Source organism: Balaenoptera borealis (genome assembly GCF_965194805.1).
Source record: "Balaenoptera borealis genome assembly, chromosome: 3".
Classification (NCBI taxonomy): Eukaryota; Metazoa; Chordata; class Mammalia; order Artiodactyla; family Balaenopteridae; genus Balaenoptera; species Balaenoptera borealis.
In genome coordinates, this window is record NC_138866.1 from 66,894,604 (window position 1) to 66,922,117 (window position 27,514).

General features: G+C 39.7%; 1 protein-coding gene across 1 annotated transcript in view; it reads left to right on the forward strand.

Moving 5' to 3' along the window:
- Positions 1–27,230, forward strand: part of LOC309625854 (uncharacterized protein) — a gene marked incomplete at its 5' end in the record, with an annotated part of 100,260 nt that extends 73,030 nt beyond the window's left edge. Inside the window, 2 exons of the mRNA XM_082385912.1 lie at positions 20,273–20,331; positions 22,652–27,230. Coding sequence (XP_082242038.1) covers positions 20,273–20,331; positions 22,652–22,742 — 150 coding nt within the window. The 3' untranslated portion in view covers positions 22,743–27,230. The remainder of the gene's footprint in view (positions 1–20,272; positions 20,332–22,651) is intronic.
- Positions 27,231–27,514: the final 284 nt, after the last annotated feature.

The window sequence follows — 27,514 nt, forward strand, 5'->3', positions numbered from 1 at the left end:
ATTTCTTAAGAATTGACTGTGTGTATGTGTCATTGTGCTGGGTGTTGAGGATTATAGAGAAGTCATGTAAGACAGGTCTTGCTCCCCAGAAGTCTGCTTTCTTAGGTGACATGGTAACACATCCTTACATAATGCAGTTGAGCCATGGAAGGTATCAAAATGAGGAGTAGAAGTCTAGAAGTCAGAGTTTCTGGAGAAGCTAGAGAAGACCTACTGGAGTAGGGTTAACTTGAAGAGTGAATCTTGGTAGACAGAAGGGAGGTTAAGTACCTTCTAGACTGAGGAAGGTAGGTTTGAAAGGGATTAGTGAAAACCATCCTGTAGAAGTGTTTCTTGGAGAGAAAAATTGAATAGATAGCATTAAAGGTACTCTGAATTACTTTAATGCCAGATCTAGGAATTTAAACTTTATCCAGTATCTTTGACTACTAATGTGATGTGGCATGCAGGGTAGAGTAGAATAAGGGAAGACTAGGAACCTCGGCTAGTCTAGCAGTTAGCAGATGAGGGCCTCAGGTGAGTTGGTAGTAATGGGGATGGAGAAAAGAAGGAACTAATATTTTCCAGCAGGGTAGGTATTACTGGTCACAATTTACAAAGGCCCAGAGGAGGTAGATATTTTAGTTGGCTTGGGCAACCATACAAAATACCATAGACTGGACAGCTTAAACAATAGAAAATTACTTCTTATGGTTCTGGAGGCTGGGAAATCCATGATCAAGGTGCTGGTGAGGTATGCTTTATTCTGAGGACTCCTCTTGGCTGGTAGGTGGCCAGAATCTCACTGTGTGCTCACAGGGAGAGAGAGGGCAAGTGGGCTCTCTGGTGTCTCTTCTTATAAGGGCACTAATCCCATCATGAGGGCCCTGCTCTCATGAACTTATCTAACCTTAATTACCTCCCAAAGGCCCCATATCCAAATACCATCACATTAGGTGTTAGGGCTTCAATACATGAATTTGGTGGTGGGCGGGGGGACACAAACATTCAGTCTATAACAGTAAGTAATTTGCCCAAAGTTTTCATAACTATTAAGTGCCAGAGTCTACAATCAAATCTAGGTCTTTTTTACTCCAAAGTTTGTGTTGAAATTTTGAAAAATGGACTTGAGGAGTGATTGGATTTAGAAGATGAAAGAGAAGGAGATAAAAGAACAATGAGGTTTAGGTTGCCAGTAAAGTACTTGATGGAAACTGGAAATTTGTGAGGTTAAGCTAGTTTGATGGAGAACAAAATGAGTTCATTGTGGAAGATGGAAAGTTGTTGTTGCAAATGGCTTGTAGACTGTTGGAACTCTGGTGGTATAAGCTCTCCAGGCTAAAGTGTTGAAAGTCATCAGCATGGAGGTGGTGATGAAGGTCTGAAGACAGCAGTTCCCAGAAGGAATGAGTAGAAATAAAGAGAAGAGCCGACATTGTGTGCTTTAATATGTGTTAAGAGGGTAGATTTCATGGTAAGCATTCCTATTACAATTTAATGAGAGAGAAAGAGGGAGGGAGGGAAGGAAAGAGGGAGAGAGAGAGAGAAAGGAGGCGGGAAGGGGGAGAAAGTGTCTTTAGGAATGCTCACACTTATAATTTTTCATTTGGTGAAATAGAACTGCCAACAAAGAAAGCAACAGAGGAGCAATCAGAGGAGAAAAACTGTTGATTTTTTGTTTTTTTGTTTTTTGGGTGTGTGTGCCACTGAAGCCTGTTCATTGAGGGGAGTTTTAGGAAGAAGGGGGTGGTTGAATACATCAAATATAATAGTGTTGGTTAAAGAGAATGACAACTGGCACTGGATGGTCATAATATTCTGTGATTCAATGAAAAAGCCTTAGGATTAAAAAGAGATCTTCTAAAAAGTGTGATTCCCAGACTTTTAGATTTCACAGACCAATAATATTTCAAAAAATATTTAGGGAACAAAATAAGACCATTTAAAAACACCACAATCTCGGGACTTCCCCGGTGGCGCAGTGGTTAAGAATCTGCCTGCCAATGTAGGGGACATGGGTTCGAGCCCTGGTCCAGGAAGATTACACATGCCGCAGAGCAACTAAGCCAGTGCCCCACAACTACTGAGCCTGCACTCTAGAGCCCGCGAGCCACAACTATTGAAGCCCACGCACCTAGAGCCCGTGCTCTGCAACAAGAGAAGCCACCGCAACGAGAAACCCGCGCACCACAACAAAGAGCAGCCCCTGCCTGCTGCAACTGGAGAAAGCCTGCGTGCAGCAGTTAAGACCCAACGCAGCCAAAAATAAATAAAATAAATAAAATAAAAACACCACAATCTCTGATCAACCTCATTTTCATAAAAGGAAAAAACCTTTTAACATAAATTTAGAAGGTCATAATCATAGGGTAAGGGATGGTTTTAATGTGAACTGGTGCAAAGTCAGACTCTGACTGAGGCACAATCTGAGAACTTGCATTTGGGAACCATTGGAACAACATTTGTGGTGTCTCCTCTAACTCACACTCCCAGTAAGTCTGGTGTGTTACTGTTTTTAAAACCAACTTTTGTTTATAAAACATCTTTCCTCAGAGTACCAAAGAGGACGTTTCAGGAAGTTTAGTAGATCCTTATACACATAATGAAGGCAAATTTAAATTAACTAAGTGGTGAGGATGCTTGTGGAATATTCTTCCTGATGAAAGCAACTATTTTTGTTGAGGAAAGAGTGAGATTGTGGAAGTAATAAAAATTTGCTCCATTAAATTGTTGTTGAATTTCCACACATGGCTAGGAGAAAAACCATGGATTCTTCATTCCTTGACATTTCAAGGTATATTCAGTTCCCAAAAGGAATCCAGGGGTCTGATAATCCTCTAGGTCTAATCACCTTTGTTGTGATGTAAAGACAACCCTAATAATTCTGTGAAGTAGCTCCTGAAATCTTATCATTTTCTACCTTCTGTCTGCCTGCCCCAACCAAAACTGAGTATTGGAAGCATGACTTCATCACTAAAGCCTGCAGGAACTTGACAGACTCAGAAATGGGCCGACCTCAAGGACTGGGGCTAGCTTGGGGACAGATCAGATTCAGAGATAAAATAAAAACAAAAAGTCACTAACTATCCTGTAATCCACTGCAGCAAAACTCAAATGGAATGTTTACATGTGGAACCTGAAGGTTTATTATACAAAAACGGTTTTCTGCTGGTTTAACAAAGAAAAAATAAAAGTAACAACAACAAAACAACAAGTAACAACAACAAAAATGTATTATGCATTAAAATCTGTTTTGATTTTTAAAAATAAATAGCTCTTAGGCAGACACTGAAATTAACAGATTTCAGTGCCAAAAAAGATAAAAAATTGCCCACCCACTCACCACAAAATATTATCCTTTATCTATAACATATGTTTCTATTAGTTCTGCGGTTATATTTGGTAGCCATTTTTTTCACCGACTGTTCTCTTGATTTTGAAAATACTGTCTTTGGTCAAATTCTTCATTGGTGTGATCTACAAAAAGTGGACATTTCTAAGTTCCGGTACAGGTCAAAATAACAGGTCAAAATAACACTGTGATGATGCTAATGAAACCACCAACATGAAAAACATTTCCCCAGATAGTACTCTTTGTCATCAGTCTCCAAGGAAAAAAACAATTCTTACAAAATGTATTTACAAAGGCATTACTTAACTTTTCTCCTTTTATTGTGCAATAAAAAGTATATACAGAAAAGTACACAATATGCATGTACAGCTTAATGAGTAATTATAAGGCAACAACTCACGTAATAGCCATTCAGATGAAGAAATTGAACAATGTGGATACAAAGTTCCTGTGCCTCCCTTCCCCATTGTATCCCCCCCCACCCCCGTCTTTCTCTCTAGAAATAGCAGATATTTACATTTTTAAATAATAATGCCTTGCCTTTTAAAAAGTTATATCTCTGACTGATTTTAAGAGGATTTTCTTTTTGCCTTTGCTTCTCAGAAGTTTACTAGATGTATTTTGGAGTTGGTTGCAGGTCCTGAATCTTCTGTTGGTTTTGGAAATTTCTCAGCCATTATCTTTTCAAATATTGCTCTGCTTCATTCTCTCTTTCCGCTCATTCTGAACTATAGTTATACTTTCTGTAGGGCTAGTTCTTCCCTGCCCTTTGGATGAAATCACAGATAATTCTCTGTCTTTTCTAGTTGTTTTCAGGTAATGAAGTCTCCTGGTCACTTTAGTCCTTAAAGTAGCTCCGTAATTATAATGTTCATGTAAGAGTAAAAAATTCTAACTTCTTTTAAAAAATTATTTAACAGCTTTATTGAGGTCTAATTTACATACCATAAAATTCATCCATTGTAAATGTACAATTTGATGGTGTTTAATAAGTTTATGCAGTTGTGAAACCATCAGTATATCCCAGTTTCAGAGCCTGTCCATCATCTCGAGAAGTGCCTTCCTGCTCATTTGAGTCAGTCTCCACTCCTGTCTCCGGCTCCAGGCAGCCACTCATCTGTGTCCTGTCTCTGTTTTTGCCTTTGCTAGAAATTTCATACAAATGGAATCATATAAATGAAATATGTGGTCTTTTGTGTCTAGCTTCTTTCTTTTTAAAAAAAAATTTTTTTAATTTATTTTTGGCTGCGTTGGGTCTTCGTTGCTGCACGTTGGCTTTCTCTAGTTGTGGCGAGCAGGGGCTACTCTTCGTTGCGGTGCACGGGCTTCTCATTGCGGTGGCTTCTCTTGCTGTGGAGCGTGGGCTCTAGGAGCGTGGGCTTCAGTAGTTGTGGCTCGCGGGCTGTAGAGCGCAGGCTCAGTAGTTGTGGCACAGGGGCTTCGTTGCTCCGCGGCATGTGGGATCTTCCCGAACCAGGGATCAAACCCGTGTCCCCTGCATTGGCAGGCGGATTTTTAACCACTGTGCCACCAGGGAAGTCCCTGTCTAGCTTCTTTCACTCAGCATATTTTTTAAGCTCATTCATGTTGTTGCAGATAGCTGTATCTATCTATCTATATCAGTAATTTGCTCTTTTATGTTGCTGAATGGTATTCTGTTGTATACCACATTGTGTTCGTCTAGTCACTAGTGATAGAAATTGGGATTATTTCCGGTTTGGGGGTACTCTGAATAAACTGCTGTGATCATTTACATAAAAGTCTTTGTGTAGACTTACGGTTTTGTTTCTCTGGGGTAGATAGAAAGGAGTGGAATCTCTGGGTGATATGGTAAGTTTATACTTAACTTTCTAAGAAACTGCTGAATGCTTTCCAAAGCTGCTGTACCAATTTACATCCCTACCAGCAATGTAGGAGCATTCTCCACATCCTTCTAACAATTGTTATTGTCTTCTTTAACAGCCATTCTAATGAGTGAGTAATGGTATTTTACTGTCATTTTAAGTTGCATTTTCCTAGTGACAAATAATGTTGAACATCTTTACTTATTAGCTATTCGTGTGTCCTCTCTGGTGAAGTGTCATTTCAAATCATTTGCCCATTTGTTAATTGGGTTGTTTGTCTTCTTATTGAATTATAAATATATATATACACACACACATGCATATATAAAGACACACACATGCTGGTTATACCTGCTTTGTGAGATATAGGATTTACAAATATTTTTTCTCAACCTTTTCATTTTCTTAATGGTATCTTTTGGAGAACAAATGTTTCTAATTTTGATAAAGTCCAGTTTATTATTTTTTCTTAATGGAACATGCATTTGGTGTCATAGCTAAGAAACTGAGGAGCTTTCAGAAGGGTAAAAAAAAAAAAAAGGAAATCATGGTGTCATGAAACCCCAGGGAAGATAAAGTTTTAGGAAGAAGGAGGAAAATCACTAGTACCAAAAACTGCAAAAGGTTCAGAAAGGCTAAATGAGGCAAAAAGGTCACTAAATTGGAGAATAATAATAATAATAATACTGATGACTGATATTTATTGAATGCTTATTTTATGCCAGAGCCTATACTAAGTGTGATCTCTTTTCTAGTTTTAGTAAATAGATGGAGATTAGATGCTTTTCTTGAATTTTGGTATCAACATATTTTTTCCCCTATACCTCTAAAAATATTGATTCAGAGAATACAGCATAGAATTTAGAGGTGGGATAGTGTATTAAGCTTGCGTTCTACAACTTATTAGTTATGGGTGAGCAACTTACCTTTTTTTACCTGTTACCTCACTTGTAAAGTAGGAATAATCATTTCTAATTTGGGGCACAGGGCTGTTGTAAAAGATAATGTAGCAGGACTTCCCTGGTGGCGCAGTGGTTGAGAATCCACCTGCCAGTGCAGGGGACATGGGTTTGATCCCTGGTCAGGGAAGATCCCACATGCCGCGGATCAACTAAGCCCGTGAGCCACAACTACTGAGCCTGCATGCCACAACTACTGAAGCCCGTGTGCCTAGAGCCCATGCTCTGCAACAAGAGAAGCCACCACAATGAGAAGACCCCACACCGCAATGAAGAGTAGCCCCTGCTCACCGCAACTAGAGAAAGCCTGCGTGCAGCAACGAAGACCCAGTGCAGCCAAAAATAAATAAATAAATAAATAAATAAATTTATTAAAAAAAAAAGATAAATGTAGCAAAGCACCCAGCGTATTGCCTAGTCCATAGTACATGCTCTAGAATGGAAGTAATTACTAGTTGTCACAATCAGATAAAGATCTGAAAATATTTTGTAAACTGTTATACTCTATAGAATATATTATTCACACTACTTAGTATTTTTTGGAACCACAATGTGCATGTAATGTATTGTCCTATTTTAATTTTTAAAAATCCTAAAAATCTTGCTCATAAATAAAGTACTTGAATTTCCCTCTTTTTTCATAATCCAAAGAATATAACCAATGCTCTTTTTTAAACAGCTTTATTAAGATATGATTCACATAATATGTAATTCATCCATTTTAAAGTGTACAGTTCAGTGGTTTTTAATATACACTCAGAGTTGAGCAACCATCACCACAATCAATTTTAGAACATTTTCATCACCCCCCAGAAAAACTCTGTACCCATTAGTAGACTCTCCCCCACCAAGTCCCCTATCCCTAGGCAATAACCAATCGACTTTACATCTCTCTAAATTCACCTATTTTGGATATTTCATATAAGTGGATCATACAGTATATGATCTTTTGTGATTGGCTTCTCTTAAAGGAAACCAGAGACAGTAGTTGAAGTAGTAAAATAGCTTTTATTCAAGAACTATTGCAATAGGGGGAAAGAGGCCTCAGTATAGAACTGGGCTGAATTCTGAAGACAGCATGGACAGTGGGGATTTATGGCTAAGGAGAAGGCCATGGTGGTGGTGGGGAGAATTGGTGGATGGAAAATTACTAAGTGGAGCCATCAAATGTAGGGAAATTTCCTACTCAACTGAACTAACAGCACTGCCTGAAGGCAGACCAGGGTAACCAAATATCACATGAGGGATGGTGGGGAATGAGGAATTTGATCAGATATTGAAGGTGATCATATACTGAGGGTGGGAATTCTTGCTAAAAGGACTTAGCAGGACTCTGTCTAAAAATGGGTTATGCAGGTCTAAGGACAAGGCCCTAAGATGAGGCCTAGCCAAGGAAAGGCTTAGAGAAGCCTCACTGAAGTTTGGTCAAGGAGAGAGTCTTTGTCATTTCTTTTGCTTAGCATAATATTTCAGATTTCATCCATGGTATAACATGTTTCACTACTTCATTCTGTTTTATAACTGAATAATATCCCATTGCATAGATGAAGCAAATTTTATTTTTCCATTGTTTGTCCAGTTAGTGGGCATTTGGATTGTTTCCATTTTTTGACTTTTATGAATGATGCCACTATTAACATTCATTTACAAGTTTTTGTGTGGACATATGTTTTCATGTCTCTTGGGTATATACCTAAGAGTGGAATTGCTAGGTCATACAGTAACTCTGTATTTAACCTTTTGAGAAACTGCCAAACTATTTTCCAAAGTAGCTGCACCATTTTACAATTCCACCAGCAGCATATGAGGATTCCAGTTTCTCCACAACATTCCCAACATTTGTTATTACCTGTCTTTTTTAGTATAGCCAGGCTTGTAGGTGTGAAATAGTATCTCTTTGTGGTTTTGATTTGAATTTCCTGATGGCTAATGATGTTGAGCATGAACCAATACTTCTTTAATCCCAATGAAGTACAGACAGGATCTGGGAGATTTAAAGATAGGAAACAATCTGCAAATGGCCTATTGGCATGTTGCTTTTGGAGTGCATTTGCCTGAACCTTCAAGGTCTTCCTGAAACAGACATGAACAGTGAAGGCAAGTGGACTTACTCATTTCCTTCAGCCCCTGTAATCTCATCAATTTGTGCTCTAGGTCATTGTTTCTGATCTAATACACATATTGATCACATGTCACTACATATTACATCACTCACACCCTGCCCAAAATTACAAAAAATAAAAAGACAAAGAGAGGGGTTGGTATCTCAGTAAGAGACTCCATAGAAATTCATGACTTGATTTGATACAATAAGTGCAATCATGTATTACTGTAGAAATCTTGAATCATAGATCCAAAGCCCCTCTTCATGGTCACTAGTAAATAAAGAAATTTCTTCTTCTATTTGTGTAGGCAGGGATCAGCAAGCTTTTTCTATAAAAAGTCAGATAGTAAATATTTATAACTTTGTGAATCATAGAGTTTCTGTTTTAGTTACTGAACCCTGCAGTTGTAGAGCAAAGGCAGCCATAGATAATACATAAACAAATGGATGTGATTGCATTCTAATAATGTCTCTTTCCTCTTTCCTCTTTTTTTTTTTTTGCTGTTGGTTTTTTTTTTTTTTGGTTTTTGTTTGTTTTTTATTTCTTTGTCCACGCCCTGTAGCTTATGGGATTTTTAGTTTACCAGGGATTGAACCCAGGCCTTCAGCAGTGAGAGCGTGGAGTCCTAACCACTAGACTGCCAGGGAATTCCCTGTCTCTTTCCTTTTTAAATTTTATCTTGTTATTGCTAGAACAGTGTCTTTGAGGTATTTAAAACTAGATCAGAGAGAATTTCAGAGTCACCTTTAGGAACAATTATTTTCATTATTGACTGCTTCTGTTTTTTTTTTTTTTTAAGTCTGATATCACAGAAATATTTATTTACTTATTCCATTAATTTCATCAGTTATTTTTGATCAGCTTAAACTCTTTCATGTGCTTCTCTTATTTCTATTACAGTGAAAGAGTCCATAAAAAAATACTAGTTATTGATAGACATAATAGGACAGCTAACTAGGAGAAAACTCTTTTACACCTCATTACTATAACTAGATTACTACAGCTCTTGTCTTTAAAACTACTCTTTAAGGGCTTTCCTGGTGGCGCAGTGGTTAAGAATCCACCTGCCAATGCAGGGGACATGGGTTCAAGCCCTGGTCCGGGAAGACCCACATGCCGTGGAGCAACTGAGCCCATGCGTCACAACTACTGAGCCTGTGCTTTAGAGCCCACGCGCTACAGCTACTGAAGCCCGCATGCCTACAGCCCGTGCTCCACAACAAGAGAAGCCACCACAGTGAGAAGCCCACGCACCACAACGAAGAGTAGCCCCCACTCGCCACAACTAGAGAAAGCCCGCGTGCAGCAACGAAGACCCAACGCAGCCAAAAATAAATACATAAAATAAATTTTAAAAAAATACTCTTTAAGCACATTAACTGAATAAAAATTTAGAGTAAAGCAGAAGCATTAAGTGAATAACCTTTTGGGTTGAGAGACTAGGCTGGGGCATGGTTTTGAGGAATTGCTGAATCACATTTGTGATCTTCTCTAGTATACTTTCTAGCTACATAACCCAGTAAATTCCCCTTGAGCTTAAGCCAGTCAAGATGCATTTCTTGGGACTTCCCTGGTGGCGCAGTGGTTAAGAATCCACCTGCCAATGCAGGGGACAAGGGTTCAATCCCTGGTCTGGGAAGATCCCACATGCCATGGAGCAACTAAGCTCGTGCACCACAACTACTGAGCGCGCATGCCACAACTACTGAAGCCCGTGTGCCTAGAGCCCGTGCTCCGCAACAAGAGAAGCCACCACAATGAGAAGCCTGTGCACCACAATGAAGAGTAGCCCTGACTCACCACAACTAGAGAAAGCCTGCATACAGCAACGAAGACCCAATGCAGCCAAAAATAAATAAATTAATTGAAAAAAAAGATGCATTTCTTTTTGCTTAAAGAGTCCTAGCTAATAGAGAGGATTTCATCTTGGCATTGAGATTCAAAGGATAATAGGCAATGAGGAGCCATTAAAGAATTTTGAGCAAGGGAGCAATATGAACAGATTTGTGGGCTAGGATGTTTGCTCTAAAGGTGGCACGATGGAACCAGAATGGAGGCAAGAACACCAGTTATAGGTTAGTTGCTGTTGTCCAGGTGAGAGATGATGAAAGCCTGAGCTAGGACACTGACAGTGGGAATGCAGAGAAGAAAATATATATGAAAAATATCAAGGAGAAAGAACTAACAATGGTAGAGTGACTAGATGGGAGAATAAAAGAACAGGGAGAAATTTGGATGAATCTCAGTTTTCTGGCTTGGACAGCTGTATGGATGAAGGTGCTAATCATCAAGATGATAGGAAATAGGGCTTCCCTGGTGGCACAGTGGTTAAGAATCCACCTGCCAAGGCAGGGGACATGGGTTTGAGCCCTGGTCCGGGAAGATCCCACAGGCTGCGGAGCAACTAAGCCCGTGCACCACAACTACTGAGCCTGTGCTCTAGAACCCGTGAGCCACAGCTACTGAGCCCACACACCACAACTACTGAAGACTGCACGCCTATAGCCTGTGCTCTGCAACAAGAGAAGCCACCGCAATTAGAAGCCCGTACGCAGCAACGAAGACCCAACACAGCCAAAATAAATAAATAAAATAATAAATAAATTTATTTAAAAAAGCTGATGGGAAATAGGGTGTGTGGAGGGAGGACAATGGGAAGAAAGACAATGAGTTTAATTTTGGATGTGTTAAAATAAAAGTGCATGGGTTATTCAGTTGGCTTATGCGGGAGGCAGTTGGACAATCAGATATAAAATGTGGTTGTTGAGAGATTACTCAGAAAGAGTTTGTGTGGTGAGAAAGGAAGAGGAACTGACCCATGGGGACACAGCCATTTAAAATTGTGGTTAGAAGGAGCAGCCAGAGAGGGAAGAGAAATAACCAGGGAGATGTCATAACCAAAATCAAGAGTGAAATAACTCTAAGAAGGATGGAGAGATTAAGGGCATCTGATATTCCAGAGAGGCAATTTTATAAGAGCTGAAAAGAGTGCATTGAATCTGGACACTAATAGGTAACTGGTGATGAGTGCAAAAAATGTTTTCAGGGGGCTCCATGATGTAAGGCTCAGACTGCAAGGCTCCAAAGAGGACTGGGAGATGAGGTAGCCTTTTTTGACCAGTTTTTCTCTGTTTCACTGTGAAGGACAAGAGAAAAAATAGTCCAGAAATTGGGAGCACATAGGCCTAGGAACGGTAGTTGTTTTTCACTTATGGAAGAGATGAAGCATGTTCATGTGCTTTGAAGAAAGAGTAAATGGAGAAGAAAAGGATGAAGATAAAGGAAAGAGGAAGAATATTAATGGAGCAGGGACCAAGAGGATGGAGATGAGGATAGGATCCAGAGAGCAGGTAAAGGGATGAGTAATGGACAAGGTAGTTGACCTGGTAGCCATTTCTTTTTTCTTCTAGTTTTTTTAAAGTTTTGGTAAAATACACATAACTTAAAATGTACCATCATAATCATTTTAAAGATACAGTTTACTGGTATTAAATACATTCATAATGCTGTGCAACATCACTACCATCCATCTCCATAGCTCTTTTCATCTTATGAAACAGAAACTCTATAAACATTAAATGATAACTCCCTATTCCCCCCCTTCTCCCAGCCCGTGGCAACCACCATTCTACTTTCTGTCTCTATGATTTTGACTACTCTAAGTATCTCATATAAGTGGAATCATTACAGTATTTGTCTTTTTGTGATTGGCTTATTGCATTTAGCATAATGTCCTCAAGGTTCATTCATGTTGTAGCATATGTCAGAATTTCCTTCCTTTTTAAGGCTGGATAATATTTCAATATATATACCACAGTTTGCTTTATGGACACTTGGGTTGCTTTCACATTTTAGCTACTGTGAATAATTGTGCTATGGACATGGGTGTACAAATATCTCTTCAAGAGCCTGATTTCAATTCTTTTGGGTATATATCCAGAAGTTGAATTGCTGAGTCATATGGTATTTCTATTTTTAATATTTTGAGGAACTGCCATACTGTTTTCCACAGCAGTTGTACCATTTATACATTCCCATCAACAGTGTACAAGGGTTCAATTTCTCTACATTCTTACCAGTGCTTGTTATTTTCTGTTGTTCTGATAGTAGCCATCATAATGGGTATGAGATGATATCTCATTGTAGTTTTGATTTACATTTCCCTAATGATTAATGATATTGAGTATCTTTTCATGTTCTTATTAGCCATTTGTATATATTCTTTGGAGAAATGTCTATTCAAGTCTTTTGCCCATTTTTGAATCAGGTTTTGTTGTTGAGTTTTAGGAGTTCACTGTATATTCAGAATATTAATCCTTTATGAGGTGTTTGCTAACATTTTCTCCCAAAAAGGTGGGTTGCTTTTTTATTCTGTTGATAGTGTCTTTTGTGCACAACATTTAAAATTTTCATGAAGTCCAATTTGTCTATTGTTTGTTGTTGTTGCCTCTGCCTTTTGTGTCATTTCCAAGAAACACTGCCAAATCCAATGTCGTGAAGTTTTTCCCTATGTTTTCTTCTAAGAGTCTTATAATTTTAGTTCTTGCATATAGGTCTTTAATCCATTTTAATTTATGAATATGGTGTTAGGTTAACAGTCCAATTTCATTCTCTTGCATGTAGATACCCAGTCTTCCCAGGACCCTTTATTGAAAAGAATGTCCTATCCCCATTGAATGGTCTTGGCACCCTTGTCAAAAATCATTTGACCACATTTGTGAGGATTTATTTCTGGGTTCTCTGTTCTATTCCATTGGTCTGTATGTTTGTCATTATGCCAGTACCACACTGTTTTGATTACTATAGCTTTATGGTAAGTTTTGAAATCAGGAAGTGTGAGTCATCAGCTTTGTTCTTCTTTTTCAAAGTAATTTTGGTTATTCAGGATCCCTTGAGATTCCATATGAATTTTAGGTTGGGTTTCTCTATCTCTGAAAAAACTTCATGGGATTTTGGCAGGGATTGCTTTCAGTCTGTAGATTGCATTGGGTAGTATTAACATCTTAACAATATCAAGTCTTTCAGTCCATGAACATGAGATGTGTTTCCATCTATTTATGTCTTCTCTAATTTCTTTTAGCAGTGTTTTGTAGTTTTCATGTGTTTCACCTCTTTGGTTAATTCCTAAGTATTTTATTCTTTTCAATGTTATTCTAACTGGAATTGTTTTTGTAATTTCCTTTTCAGATTGTTCATTGTTAGTGTATAGAAATGCAACTGATTTTTGTGTGTTGACTTTGTATCCTGCTACTTTGCTGAATTTTTTTATTGGTTCTAACAGTTTGTGTGTGTGTGTGTGTGTGTGTGTGTGTGTGTGTGTGTGTGTGTGTGTATAATCGTCAGGGTTTTTTGGATATAACATTATATTATCTGTGAACAGAGATAATTTTACTTCTTTCTTTCCAATTTGGACTCCTTCTATCTGTTTTTCTTGCCTAGTGGCTCTGGATAGAACTTCCAGTGCCATGTTTAATAGAAGTGGTGAAAGTGGGCATCCTTGTCTTGTTCCTGACCTTAGCGGAAAAGCTTTCAGTCTTTCACCATTGAGCATGATGTTTGTTGTGGGTCTTCCATATCTGGCTTTTATTATGTTGCAGTGGTTTTCTTCTGTTCCTAATCTGTTAAGTGTTTTTATCATGAAAGGATGTTGAGTTTTGTCAAAAGCTTTTTGGCATCAATTGAGATGATAATGTGGTTAATGTGGTATATTACATTGATCAATTTTCATATGTCAAACCATCCTTACATTCCTGTAATAAATCCCATTTGGCCTGTCATTAGGTGGATAAGTGTTTATAATTGTTATATCTTCTTGCAGTATTAAACTTTTTATTAATATATAATGTCCTTCGTCTCTTGGAAACTTTTTAGATTTAAAGTCTATTTTGTCTGATATTAGTACAGCCACCCCTGCTCTCTTTTGGTTACTATATACATGGAATATCTTTTTCCATTCTTTCACTCTCAATGTATTCGCATATTTGGATCTCAAGTGAGTCTCTTGTAGACAGCATACAGTTGGAGTATGTATTTTTATCCATTCTGACAATCTCTGTCTTTTGATTGAAGAGTTTAACCCACTTATATTCAAAGTAATTCTTGTTAAGAAGGGACTTACTTTTGTCATTTTGCTATTTGTTTTCTGTATGTCTAGAGCTTTTTTGTCCCTCATTTCCTCTATTACTGTCTCCTTTTGTGTTTAGTTGATATTATTGGTAATGAAATGTTTAAATTCCTTTCTCATTTATTTTTGTGTATATTCTATCATTTTTATTTTGTAGTTACCATGGGGGCTACATTCAACACCCTAAAGTTATAACACTGTAATTTGAATTTATACCAGCTTCACTAAAATAACATACAAAAAATCTGCTCCTTTATAGCTCTATCCCCACACCTTTCAGTTGTTGATGTCACAAAGTTTCATCTTTATACACTGTGCCCTAAAACACAAACTAATAATTCTTTTATTTTATTTTAAAGATTTATTATTTATTTATTTAATCTATTTTTGGCTGCATCGGGTCTTAGTTGCGGCAGGCGGGATCTTTGTTGAGGCATGTGGGATCTTTCGTTGCGGAGTGCGGGCTCTTCATTGTGGTGTGCGGGCTTCTCTCTAGCTGTGGTGTTCGGGCTTTCTCTTCTCTAGTTGTGGTGCGCAGGCTCCAGGGTGTGTGGGCTCTGTAGTTTGCAGCACGTGGGCTCTAGTTGTGACACACAGGCTTATTTGCCCTGTGGCATGTGCAATCTTAGTTCCCTGACCAGGGATTGAACTTGCGTCCCCTGCATTGTCAGGCAGATTCTTTACCACTGGACCACCAGGGAAGTCCCTAATAATTCTTTTAAATGCATTAGTCTCTTAAAATATGTAGAAAACAAAAATGTGGAATTATAAACCAAAGTTAAAATAATACTAGCTTTTAGACAAAATTTTTAAAAAATGTATCAGCTTCTTAAACCGTGTAGAAAAGACAGAGTTTAAAAAGTTGTTACAATAATCCCAGCTTTTATAATTGCCCATGTATTTACCTTTATTGAGATTGCATTTCTTCATGTGGCTTTGGGTTACTGTCTAGTATCCTTTCATTTCCTCCTACAGGACTCCCTTGAGCATATCTTTCAGGGCAGGTCTAGTGATCATGAGCTCCCTCAGCATTTGTTTACAGAGGAATGTCTTAATTTCTCCCTCACTTTTGGAGGACCGTTTTGCCAGACATAGGATTCTTTTTTTTTTTTTTAACATCTTTATTGGAGTATAGTTGTTTTACAATGGTGTGTTAGTTTCTGCTTTATAACAAAGTGAATCAGCTATACATATACATATATCCCTATATCTCATCCCTCTTGCATCTCCCTCCCACCCTCCCTATCCCACCCCTCTAGGTGGTCACAAAACACTGAGTTGATCTGCCTGTGCTATGTGGCTGCTTCCCACTAGCTATCTATTTTACATTTGGTAGTATATGTAAGTCCATGACACTCTCTCACTTCATCCCAGCTTACCCTTCCCCCTCCCTGTGTCCTCAACAGACATAGGATTCTTGATTGATTTTTTTCTTTGAGCACTTAGAATATATTGGCCCACTGTCTTCTGGCCTCCAAAGTTTCTGATGAGAAATCTGCTTATAATCTTACTAAAGATCCCTTGACTGTGATGAGTGCTTCTCTCTTGCTGCTTTCAAGATTCTCTCCTGTCTTTCAAAAGTTTGATTATAATGTGCCTAGGTATGGGTCTTTTCAAGTCCATTTTACTTGGAGTTCATTGAGATTCTTGGATACTTACATTCACATCTTTCATCAAATTTGGTAAGTTTTCAGCCACTTTTTTTTTCAAATATTCTCTCAGCCCTTTTCTCTCTCTTTTGTGAGACTTTCCCTGGGCACATGTAGTCACTTTCTAATTTCCCCCATACATACAGTTATTTATGAATATCCTAGTTTGCTAATACCTGGTTCCTAAAAGGATTAAAAAAGAAAAATGACAGAGATAAGGGGATGAGCACCAGCCTTTTAAATCCTGTGGGAATCACTTTAGCCACAAGGAGAGGGGTTTGCAATAATGGGGGGGGAGGTGCAACAACAATGGCTGCCCACCTTTTCGTTTGCACAATCAGCAGTCAGCAATCAAGCAGAGCACAGATCACTGGTATTTGGAGGACAGGGTCTTTTTGCCCACCCTAACTCCTGTACGCTGTGTGCAACCTGCTCCAGGCACACATGCACAAGTGCCTGACACATGGCTGAAGGTGGGAGATAGGTAGCTGCTGCTGTGGTAAGAGCTGCAATGGACTGAAATGGACCACAATTTGCCATCCAAGTCTTCCCCTGGAGGTTGCAGAACTTCAGCATGCTCCAGGATTCCAAAATGGTTACATCAGGCAGATTCTGCTGGTGCAATTGCTGTCTAGGTGGGGAGAGAGATTCCTGGTGCTTCCTACTCTGCCATCTTCCCAGAAGCCCTCTCCCTAACTATTTCTTGTCACATTGTTGTGTGTTTATATAGTTCCTAGTACTGTCCTATTTTGTGGGCATACTGAATATGTATTGGCTTGGCCAAAATGTTCATTCGTTTCTTTCTGTAAGATGGCTTTAGTGGCACTTAGTTGTCTTTAACTTCATTCGAAACAATTTTGTTAGATTGTATTGTGACAGCTCTCACATCAGTGTGCATTTAAAAAGGAACTTATCAAAATTGGTGAATTTTTGTGTAGCCATTTTAATATTGAGGATGGAAGAAAAAAAGCAACATTTTTAGCATATTATGCTTTATTATTTCAAGAAAGGTAAAAATGCAACTGAAACGCAAAAAAAGATTTGTGCAGTGTATGGAGAAAGTGCTGGGACTGATCAAACGTGTCAAAAGTGGTTTGCAAAGTTTTGTGCTGGAGATTTCTCGCTGGACATTGCTCCAAGGTGGGGTAGACCAGTTGAAGTTGATAGCAATCAAACTGAGACATTAATTGAGAACAATCAATGTTATACCATGCGGGAGATAGCCGACATACTCAAAATATCCAAATCAAGTGTTGAAAATCATCTGCATTAGCTTGGTTATGTTAATCACTTTGATGTTTGGGTTCCACATAAGTTAAGGGAAAAAAACCTTCTTGGCTGTATTTCTGCCTGGAATTCTCTACTTAAATGTAACAAAAAGGTTCTGTTTTTAAAACAAATTGTGACGGGAGATGAAAAGTGGATAGTGTACAATAATGTGGAATGGAAGAGATCGTGGGGCAAGCAAAATGAACTACCAGCAACCGCACCAAAGTCCAGTCTTCATCCAAAGAACGTGATGTTGTGTATATGGTGGGATTGGAAGGGAGTCCTCTATTATGAGCTCCTTCCCGAAAACCAAATGATTAATTCCAACAAGTACTGCTCCCAATTAGAACAACTGAAAGCAGCACTCGACGAAAAGCATCCAGAAGTAGTCAACAGAAAACACAAAATCTTCCATCAGGATAATGCAAGACCGCATGTTTCTTTGATGACAAAGCAAAAACTGTTACAGCTTGGCTGGGAAGTTCTGATTCATCCGCTGTATTCACCAGATATTGCACCTTCAGATTTCCATTTATTTCAGTCTTTACAAAATTCTCTTAATGGAAAAGATTTCAATTCCCCAGAAGACTGTAAAAGGCACCTGGACCAGTTCTTTGCTCAAAAAATTAAAATGTTTTGGGAAGATGGAATTATGAAGTTGCCTGGAAAATGGCAGACGGTAGTGGGAAAAAGGGTGAATACGTTGTGCAATAAAGTTCTTGGTAAAAATGAAAAATGTGTCTTTTGTTTTTACTTAAAAACAGAAGGCACTTTTTGGCCAACCCAATAGAAGCTACAGTACCAATGACTATTGTGAAGCTAATTTTAGCTGGAGAGACAGACATGAAACAAATTTTTTTTTTTTAATTAATAGCTACTTTATTTATTTATTTATTTATTTATTTTTGGCTGTGTTGGGTTTTCTTTTCGTGCGAGGGCTTTCTCTAGTTGCGGCAAGTGGGGGCCACTCTTCATCGCGATGCACGGGCCTCTCACCATCGCAGCCTCTCTTGTTGCGGGGCACAGGCTCCAGACGCGCAGGCTCAGTAGTTGTGGCTCACGGGCTTAGTTGCTCTGTGGCATGTGGGCTCCTCCCAGACCAGGGCTCGAATCCGTGTCCCCTGCATTGGCAGGCAGACTCCCAACCACTGCGCCACCAGGGAAGCCCATGAAACAAATATTGATGGGTGTTAAGCAATCAATAATGCATAACAAATTACAAGGGTTTTGAGAGGAATGGCCAGAATATGACACTTTTACCCTTGCTTGTCCCTTCTTGACCCACAACAAACAACAATAACTAATTACAGTGTCTTTTCTGTGACCCAGTCTTGGGCACATGATTCATCCCAGTGTTCTTGGCCGTCTCTAACAGTTGATGAGTTGGTGCTTAAATTGAAAGCTATTTGCCATCCCTGGCTTATGGCAGAGATGGTAAGTACCGTAAGAACTAGAAGAAAGTTATACTGTTTCCTGGAATAAATTGTATGTTTTTCAAGGAAAAGGACAATATGTTCTATTTCTTTAGTACTTTCCACACCATTACAATCAGAGGCTCAATTAGGGCTTGTTGAATTAATTTAATAATTTTAAGAGATCTTATCATAAGGAAATAAGTCAACTTAAATATGTTAACTCATTGTTTACAGCACTTCTGTAAGTGCTAAAGAAAAAGCATAGTCTTTTCTTTAAATGAGTTTATATTCCAGCATCTGACAGCTTTTTCTACCCTTGCCATTTAAACTAATTTTCTCTTGTTTTCTTTGTTCTTATGGAAGATGGAAAACAGCTGGTCAGCATCCTCAACTAATACTTGTTAAATGCCTTCTGAAAAATAATCCTTTAGCTTGAGGACATTATGCTAAGTGAAATAAACCAGTCACAGAGGACAAATACTGTATGATTCTACTTCAGTGAGGTACCTAGGGTAGTCAAACTGGTAGGACAGAAAGTAGAATGGTGGTTGCCAGGGCCTGGGGGGAGGGGGCAATGGGGAATCAGTGTTTAATGGATAAAGAGTTTCAATTTCGCAAGATGAAAAGAGTTCTTTGGATGCAGTTATGGTAGCACAACAATGTGAATGTACTTAATGCTGCGGAAGTGAATATTTAAAAATAGTTCAAATGGTTAAACACTTCCTTACATGCAACGCGAGGCCTATCTTTACCCTGTGGGGATATCAGAGAAACCATTACCCAGCAATGTCATCTTCCACAACATTCTTTGCTCTACTTCCATTTGTTTCTCATCTTTCTTTGTGGCCCCTTTTTCTATTCTTCCAGTAACTTTTGTTCTCTTCTCTGGACCATCTTCAAGTCTTCCACAAACCAGATGTAGTTTTGGAAAGATGGCAGAGCCGGTGTAGTGGGGAGGCTGTCTCAGAGGTCCTCAGGTTTTGTGCAGGATTAGGGTTGCTGTGTTTGCTTGACTACAGCCTGCATTGCCCATGGTTTTTACTAATCCATAGACATGGCTTCTGGTCTTTTCATCTATAAAGTTAGGGTGGATGAACTAGATGAATTCTAATGGAATTTACAGCTCACCCTTTCCTTGGGACTTTTTCATTGTGAATTTACATATTAACATTGCTATCATTTTGGGAGTTATGCAGTGAAATGTCATACACCGGTTTTTCAAAATTATGAATTCAATACAAGCCAAACGCACCATGCTTGTGAACTTGTTTTTCCATTTTCCCCATCTCTTTTCTGTACTGAACTTCACTCTGTTGGAATGATTTTTTAAAAACAAACCCCCTCACTTTTTGATTAAGGACTATGATTCCTAAATAGAGCACCTGAATACAATCAGGCATTACGTCTAATTAGTGTGCTTTCTTTTACCCCCACATACCTGAGCTGAGAGTCCTTAATTTCCTAGTTTGTAACCTACAATTAAATGTTATAGGTTGCAGGCCTTACTGGGAATGCCTCATCAGTTAAGTAGTTCAGCTGGCTTAGTTTTAAAACTCTCTCCTTTGCCCTTATCTAGCAGAAGGGCCTTTGGGTGAAGACCTGGAAACTTGGAAAGGAGTTCTTACTCTGTTCTAGGTAAGTGAGTGACTATTTTTCAGATTCCTCAAGGGAAAAAAGTCAAATAGCAGAGATATGCTCTTATGTTCTTGTCCTCATAATCTGACAGTTCTGTTGTTGGGCGCAGTATTAGCTTTCACTCATTAGCTGTTTCAGTGAGGAGCAGAGGAGAAGAGCTGGGAGGTATTTAGTAGAGCAAGATATTAAGATTCGCCTGCCCTCCCCGCCCCCAAATAATCTACCTAGAAACCCAACCCGAACTTTCTGCTTCTCTTTCTAAGATACAATTAATGTGAAATTGATGTTGTGCTAGTTAGAAATTGCACGTGTGTGTGTGTGTGTATGTGTGTGTGTGTGTGTGTGTGTGTATCACCTCTGTAACCACCATCCAGAAGCCACTAACCTCCCAAAGGTTATGCTGGAATGATTTGGTGTTGTTGCTGTCCATTCTGTGGGCGTATACTGCAATAAATATGGCTTTAATTTTGGTAGACCAATCACATCCCAGGATTTAAGTGAATCTGGATCCGTCCTCGTATTTAATATTCAGGGTGCTGAAAGGTGACACTAGTGGAACTGCTGGAGAAGTCAGACGTGGCATCTGTGGTAGGTCCAAGTTTTGCCCTGTACCAGAAGAGGTTAGATGCTACCACTGATTTTATAGAAGTTGATGTTGGTCTGGAGCTTGATGTCATGCTGGTGCCATGCTGTCTGCTGGCCTTTCAAAGGGAATTCTGGTCTTCTTAATTTGACTTCATATTTTTTGGATGACCCATGTATCTTGGACAGTATACTGCCTGTGTGGCAGAGTTTATTGGCACCGTTAAGCTCTGTGTTACCAGAAAGCATTGCTGACAGAGCCCTTAAATGAGTTGGGTGCTACATGTCCCTTGTTGGTCTTAGACTTCAATCCTTGTTACCAAGCTGATGCTCCAAATGGGCCTGGGTCAGTTGTTTGTATTCTAGTCTGTATACAGTCAACACAACAGGGCAGTTTCAGAGTATCTTGACAATCTCAGTAGCTTAAGGAGAAAGCTGTTTCCCCAGTGTCTGGAAATGTGCAAACTTGTACTCCCAAGGGAGATGACATAGTGTTGATTAAATAAAATCTATTACACCACAATATTGTTGTGTTGATGAAGTTAGAGCACTCTAAATTTTACATGTGCAATCAGATAATGCTGGGGAAGATTATTATGCTGGCAGATGAATCACAGAAGCTGTTCCCCAGCTCCTAGCACAATGTATGACAATGAATATGCACTCAAACTATGTGTGAACAAATGAACAAAGTTAATTAGTAACTCTCAAAGTCTTGTCCTGCAAATTGTATTAAAAATCTCCAGAAAGCCTTGCCATTTTCGTCTACCTGTTATGTAGCAAATATCACATTGCCCAACTATTTTGTAGTCTGAAGCTACAGAATGTTTTTCAGCAACTGATATTGAGAAACTAATCCAGGAGACTTTCTCCAGGGATTTTAGAGAGGAAAGGAACATGACTTCCAGTGCCTTCTGAGAATTTAACTGAGATTAGAAGAGGGCTACTCATCTCAACACTGCAGAAAATAGCAAAATACCTCTGAGAACTCAGGAGAGTAAAATTCAGTAGTAACTCACACATGGGAATCATCAGCTCAAAATTCAGTACCATATGTGTGTCACTGCTAGACTTTGTTGACATATCAAGGAAAATATTGTTGTTTTCAGAAGTTTGTTATAGGTTTTGAAACTGTTGGAGAGAAAGCCTGCAGGAACAGCTTTCTCTCAGCGTGAAAGGGCACAGCCACTTAAAAGGTGTCAGAAAAATAATACGTTCAGAAGAGGATTCCCTAGGGAAAAGCCAGTGCTTCAGTGGCAACTATGGAAGACATAAGGACCAAAACTAAGAGGACAGGGAAGAGTCAGAAACGTGCCATCCTTCCCCAGCAAATTTACTACACGTGAAAGGGACACAGGAAGAATCATCTACCTCATCCTGGACACTAGGGAAGAAGGGAGAGGTAGATGATTTCAGATCAGTGTAAAATAGACTTTAAACACTGCCTAATGATCAAATCCTCATAGAAGGCATGTCTGCTTTCAACTGGAGGACGATTGTTTTTCTTTTTTTCTTTCTTTTGTTTCCATCATTACCATCACAAGGGTTAACAGGTTTGAAAGAGAGAGAAATAGTGCAGCCTAGTTGTTTGTTTTCAGTTATTTCCTCTCTAATGTAAACAAAACCTTCCCTTATGTGTGTTGCTTGGGATATTTTAAAAATCAAAGGGAACAGTGGGAAGTCCAGGTGACATGGGAATAATCGGGGATTGTATCTGAAAAGGCTCTTGCCCCAGCAGGCGCATCCTGGGTTCCATTACTGGCTGTCCCTCCACGTCCCTCCTTCCCTGTTTGAAGCAGCTGGGCGGACTGCCTACACCTGGAAGCTGATAAGACATGCTCACTGCCCTCTCTCATCATTTTCCAAGAAAAATAGCAAAGAATGCACTTGTGTTGAGGTACAGCAGTCGCTGACTGGCAAGGTCTCTCAAGAATCAACATGCCCACATTTCTACCTCCTCTCATGTTCCCAAGTTGATTCTCAGCTCAAAATGAATAAAATCAATGTGTTTTTGTAAATCAACAAGTATAGACCCTCCACTCCTTCTTTAAATATTGATGTGCCAATTTAAAAACATTCCCCTCTGCTGAAAACATTACTCTGCTGACAGCATTTGCAGGAAAGGCATTGTCCAGAAACTGGAAGTAGATAGTTGTAACTTTGTGTACGTTTGTTCATATTAATGATAATTCAACTAATATTTCTTGAGCGCTGCTATGAGTCAGGCTCTGTGGTTGGTAGTGGGATCAGGGCAGTGAATGAGTTTCCACCCTGAGAAGCTTCGATATTTAAGGAAAGGACTTGGATATTTTTGAGGTGGTATTGCATAGAAAAACTGAACACTGACATTGTGGGTTTAAAAACATTGTGTGGCATTACACACCACGTATAACTTCTCAAAGACTTGTTTCTCATCGTTTTCTTGGGGAAGAACATTTAATGTCAAAATTACTATTCTGAGTGGACATAATTAAAGAGGAGAAAACTCAAACCACAGAGGCTTGTGATTGTAGCAGAAGAAATTTTTTTTCAGATATCTGCTTCACAGAGTGCATCCATGGGATGCATTCTCATGGCAAGGAAGTTTAGCTTTGGTCCTCTTTCTTAGAGCCACCTGTTCTGTGTTGTTGGATTGAGGAGCAGCCATTTGTAGAAGTTTCTGTACTTCTATTTCAAGCAGATTTACATACATGAAGCATAAGCATTATGTACTGTTCGTTTCCTTCCCGCTAGGTTGTACCCTATTATTTTGCAAAAGAGCAACCATACTTTAGAGCAGCGGGGATTCCGTAACTATTTCCTCAGGTTCATCTGAAACATCTCATTTGAGATTGAGCAGGGATGGAACCAGATTTCTGTGGAGTGTACTTGTTTACAACCAGTGTTCTCTTGGAGCTTTCTTCATTTCTTTTTTTGGTATGTCCTTTTACCAGAAATACTAGCCTCAAGATAATTAGCTCTATTTTGATGTGTTTTACCTGGCAGTTGACCTTTTCTCTTATCTTTTCTTGCCCTTTGCCTGCTTGCTCTGGACACCGTCAGGCTGTATGTTCCTTTTCTGAGTATCATTTACCTGGTCAGGCTGCATGTAAAGATAGCCTCAACCCTGCACTCTCATCCACCTCTGTAGCCTCAATAAGAAAAAGTTTTGATTTGAGGAAATCCTAAGTTGAGTGGGTGAGAGCAAGCTGGTTCTCCTTGAGAGCCAGGGCCAACATGCACCAAGCTCCACGCAGGTGCAGCTCTGTCCAATCCCGAGCGCTTGGAGGAGCTCATTTTTATGTCCCCAGCAAGCACGCATAATCTTAGGCAAACAAACAGTCCTGCCAGAAGGGACATCCAACAACTCCTCAAGACAGAACAACAATTCTTGGCTCCTGGATCAGTAAAATTATCTATTTTCAAAACAATCCTTTTAAAAAAAGAAACCAACAAAGGGGATAGTGTTGTTTATGTAACTTCTTTGTCAGGTTATAAAACGTTTTTCTCTCTACGTACAAAATGGGTACAGTATGTGTTCCCAAGTCTAGAGAGTTTGTTTGGGAAAGCTATGCGATCTCTTGGGATTTTCCTTTGCTAACGATTTCAGACTCTCTCTCCCTTGTGGAAAAAAATTTTTTTTAATGTTCCACTCTGAAAGTCCTTAGGAATGGTTGTTGGGAGCTGGGTAAGTGGAATGGCCTCTCTTGCCCCTGGGAGCTGTTCTCAGGTCCCATGAGGTGGACAAGCAGGGGTGATCTTTGTTGAAGTGGGACAAGGTGTGGCAGGGTGGTTGCAGCAGCTCTGGATGCCCACTGTGACTCATTTAACCTGGGCCGAACACATTTTTCTTTCAGATTTCCCTTTTCTTACCTCTCCTTGGCCGTCAGCTTCTGCTAGCAGCCCGTCAGTTGTTGAGATTAACAAATGTGTTGGGGGAGGGAGGGACTTCATAATAGACTTCATGCAGCCTTAAAAATGGAATTGAAAATGTAAAAATGCACAAATAAGAGATTCAAAACCCTTATGTGCTCAGAAGGCTACTGTAGAGGGAAAAGCAAAGATGAAAGGGAGCAAAGGGCGCACTGCCATCTTAAACAAGGAAGTCAGAATAAATTGCTGTGAAGGGATCTTTGTAGAGGGAAGAATGTCCAAACAGAGAGATGAACACAAAGCTGACTTGAGGTCCAGGTGAAATGGAGTTGATGGGTCAGTGACTTCTCACCTAGCACAAGACCAGTGACAGCCAGGGGATGTGAAATATGGGAGGCTGTGGGATCTAGCCTCCACACCAGGCATTCATGGGCTTCCAGTGGGCGCAATCCCCAGAATGCTGTGCCCTGGGACTACCCTCCTTCATGCTGGTCGCCTGGTCAGTTAGTGGGGACAGAAGTGACTAAGGCAGTTATTTCTGTTTCAGGTCAGCTGTATCTATTAGCTATATTTCATTTGTTTGTTTTGCAAGAGTAATTTAGGATGTGCAATCAAATTGTTGACTTTGTTAGTTGTCAGTGAGAAGCATTTCACAACAAGTGTCAGCTGTATACCATGTTTTCATCTTGGCTTCAGGCTTAGACTGGACCTGGTCTTGGGCCTCTTTGGGATCTGAGGGTGTTTCATTGCTCTGTGTTTCTTGGCTTAGGGAGAGTTTGCAGATATGTCTTAACTTGACTCATTTGTTAAGGGAGAATCTTTCAGGACAGGGTGAGGAATAAAGATACTGGGCCAAAGGTCATCTGTTGGTTCAGAATTTCTGGAAAACATAAAAAATGTTGTTATTACCTTTGACTATATGAGTAGAGCTTTAAATGTTAGTTATTTTATTTTATTTTAAAAGTACATCTTTCTCTTCTTTTATTTTGGAGAAAGACAGTTCTCATCTACCAAGCATCTATTAATTTCGTACCTGCTAAATTCTATCGTAGAGCAGAATATGGAAAGGGCCTGGTTCGTATTGCCCATAGATTTGGGTAAGGCTTACCTGAAGTGGGCTTCGATAAATGAGTAGGAGCTCCTTAGATGGAGATGGGGGAGGAGGACATTGAGAGCATAGCCGAGTCCATGAAAATGAACAAGCTGCAAGGGGCAGTGACAATTCCTAAGTGATTAGAGCCAGTCAGGTGGTGGGGCGAGAGGATGCTGAAGTTAGGAAGACAGATCAGGGTCAGGCACTGGGCAATCATCTAAAATTCTTCATCAGTGTCATGATGTGGGAGGCGTAGTGCACACTTTTCACTCTTCCAGAATTATGCTGGAGAGACAGTAGGGAACCTGCTTCCTGGGTTAGAGGAGTTCCCCACCTTGCGATGCAGAGTCTGCGTCTCTGCAGAAGCTGAAAGTGTTGTGTACTCTGTCTCCCAGTCTCACATGCAGTTGAGGAGTGGGCATATGACCTAGGCTCTGCCAGTCAGATGTCTCCACTCCAGACCTAAATCGTGACGTGAAGAAGCAGGGACACCAAGAAAAATCCATTTCTGGAGATGGAGCATTCATTCCTAGAGGCAGCAGCGGGCAAGCACCTGAGGGTCAAGGCCTAGTGTCCGCTGTTTTGGGGTAGTGGTGGAAGCTGTAGTGTCTCTGCCCAGCATCAGCAATGATGTTATTACCTCACTGTCACCCCAGCATGATTTTGGACATGACTGCTGGCTACATAGCCTCTAAAGCTGGTTTCTCCAACTTTCCAAGAGATCCTGTGAACTATCCTATCCAGTTTTCTTTCTTTCCTTTCCTCGTCATTCTTTCCCCTTCTTCCCTTCATTCTTTCTTTCCTTTCTTCCTTCCATGTCATGTCTATTGAGGTATAACTCACTGACAATAAGATATACCCTTTTAAAGTTTATAATTCAGTGAGTTTTGCCAAGTGTATTCAGATGTGTAACCTATATCATAATACAGACTATTCCCATCACCCCAGAAAGTTCCTTTATGCCCCTTTATAGTCAGTCCTCTCTCCCTGTTCCCAGCCCGTCATTTGATCTCTTTGTCCTAGGAGTTTTGCCTTTTCCAAACCCTCATATAAATGGATCATACAATATGAGGCTTTTGTGTCTGACTTTTTTTTCACTTAGTATAATGCTTTTGAGATTCATCCATGTTGTGTGTAACAATTCATTCCTTTTTATTGTTGAATAATATTTGATTATATCATAATTGGTTTATCCATTCACCAGTTGATGGACATTTGGTTTCTTTCCAGTTTCTGCCTATTACATACAAACTGCTGTGAATGTTCATGTACAAGTCCTTGTGTAGACATATGTATTTATTTTTCTTAGATAAATACCTAGGAATGAAATCACTGGGTTATATAGTAAGTATATATTAAACTTTAAAAGAAACTGCCAGGGCCTCCCTGGTGGCGCAGTGGTTAAGAATCCACCTGCCAGTGCAGGACTCACGGGTTCGAGCCCTGATCCAGGAAGATCCCACATGCCGTGGAGCAACTAAGCCCGTGCGCCACAACTACTGAGCCTGTGTTCTAGAGCCCATGAGCCACAACTACTGAAGCCCGCGTGCCTGAGCAATGCAATGAAGAGTAGCCCCCGCTCGCCACAACTAGAGAAAGCCCACGTGCAGCAACGAAGACCCAATGCAGCCAAAAATAAATAAATAAATTAAAAAA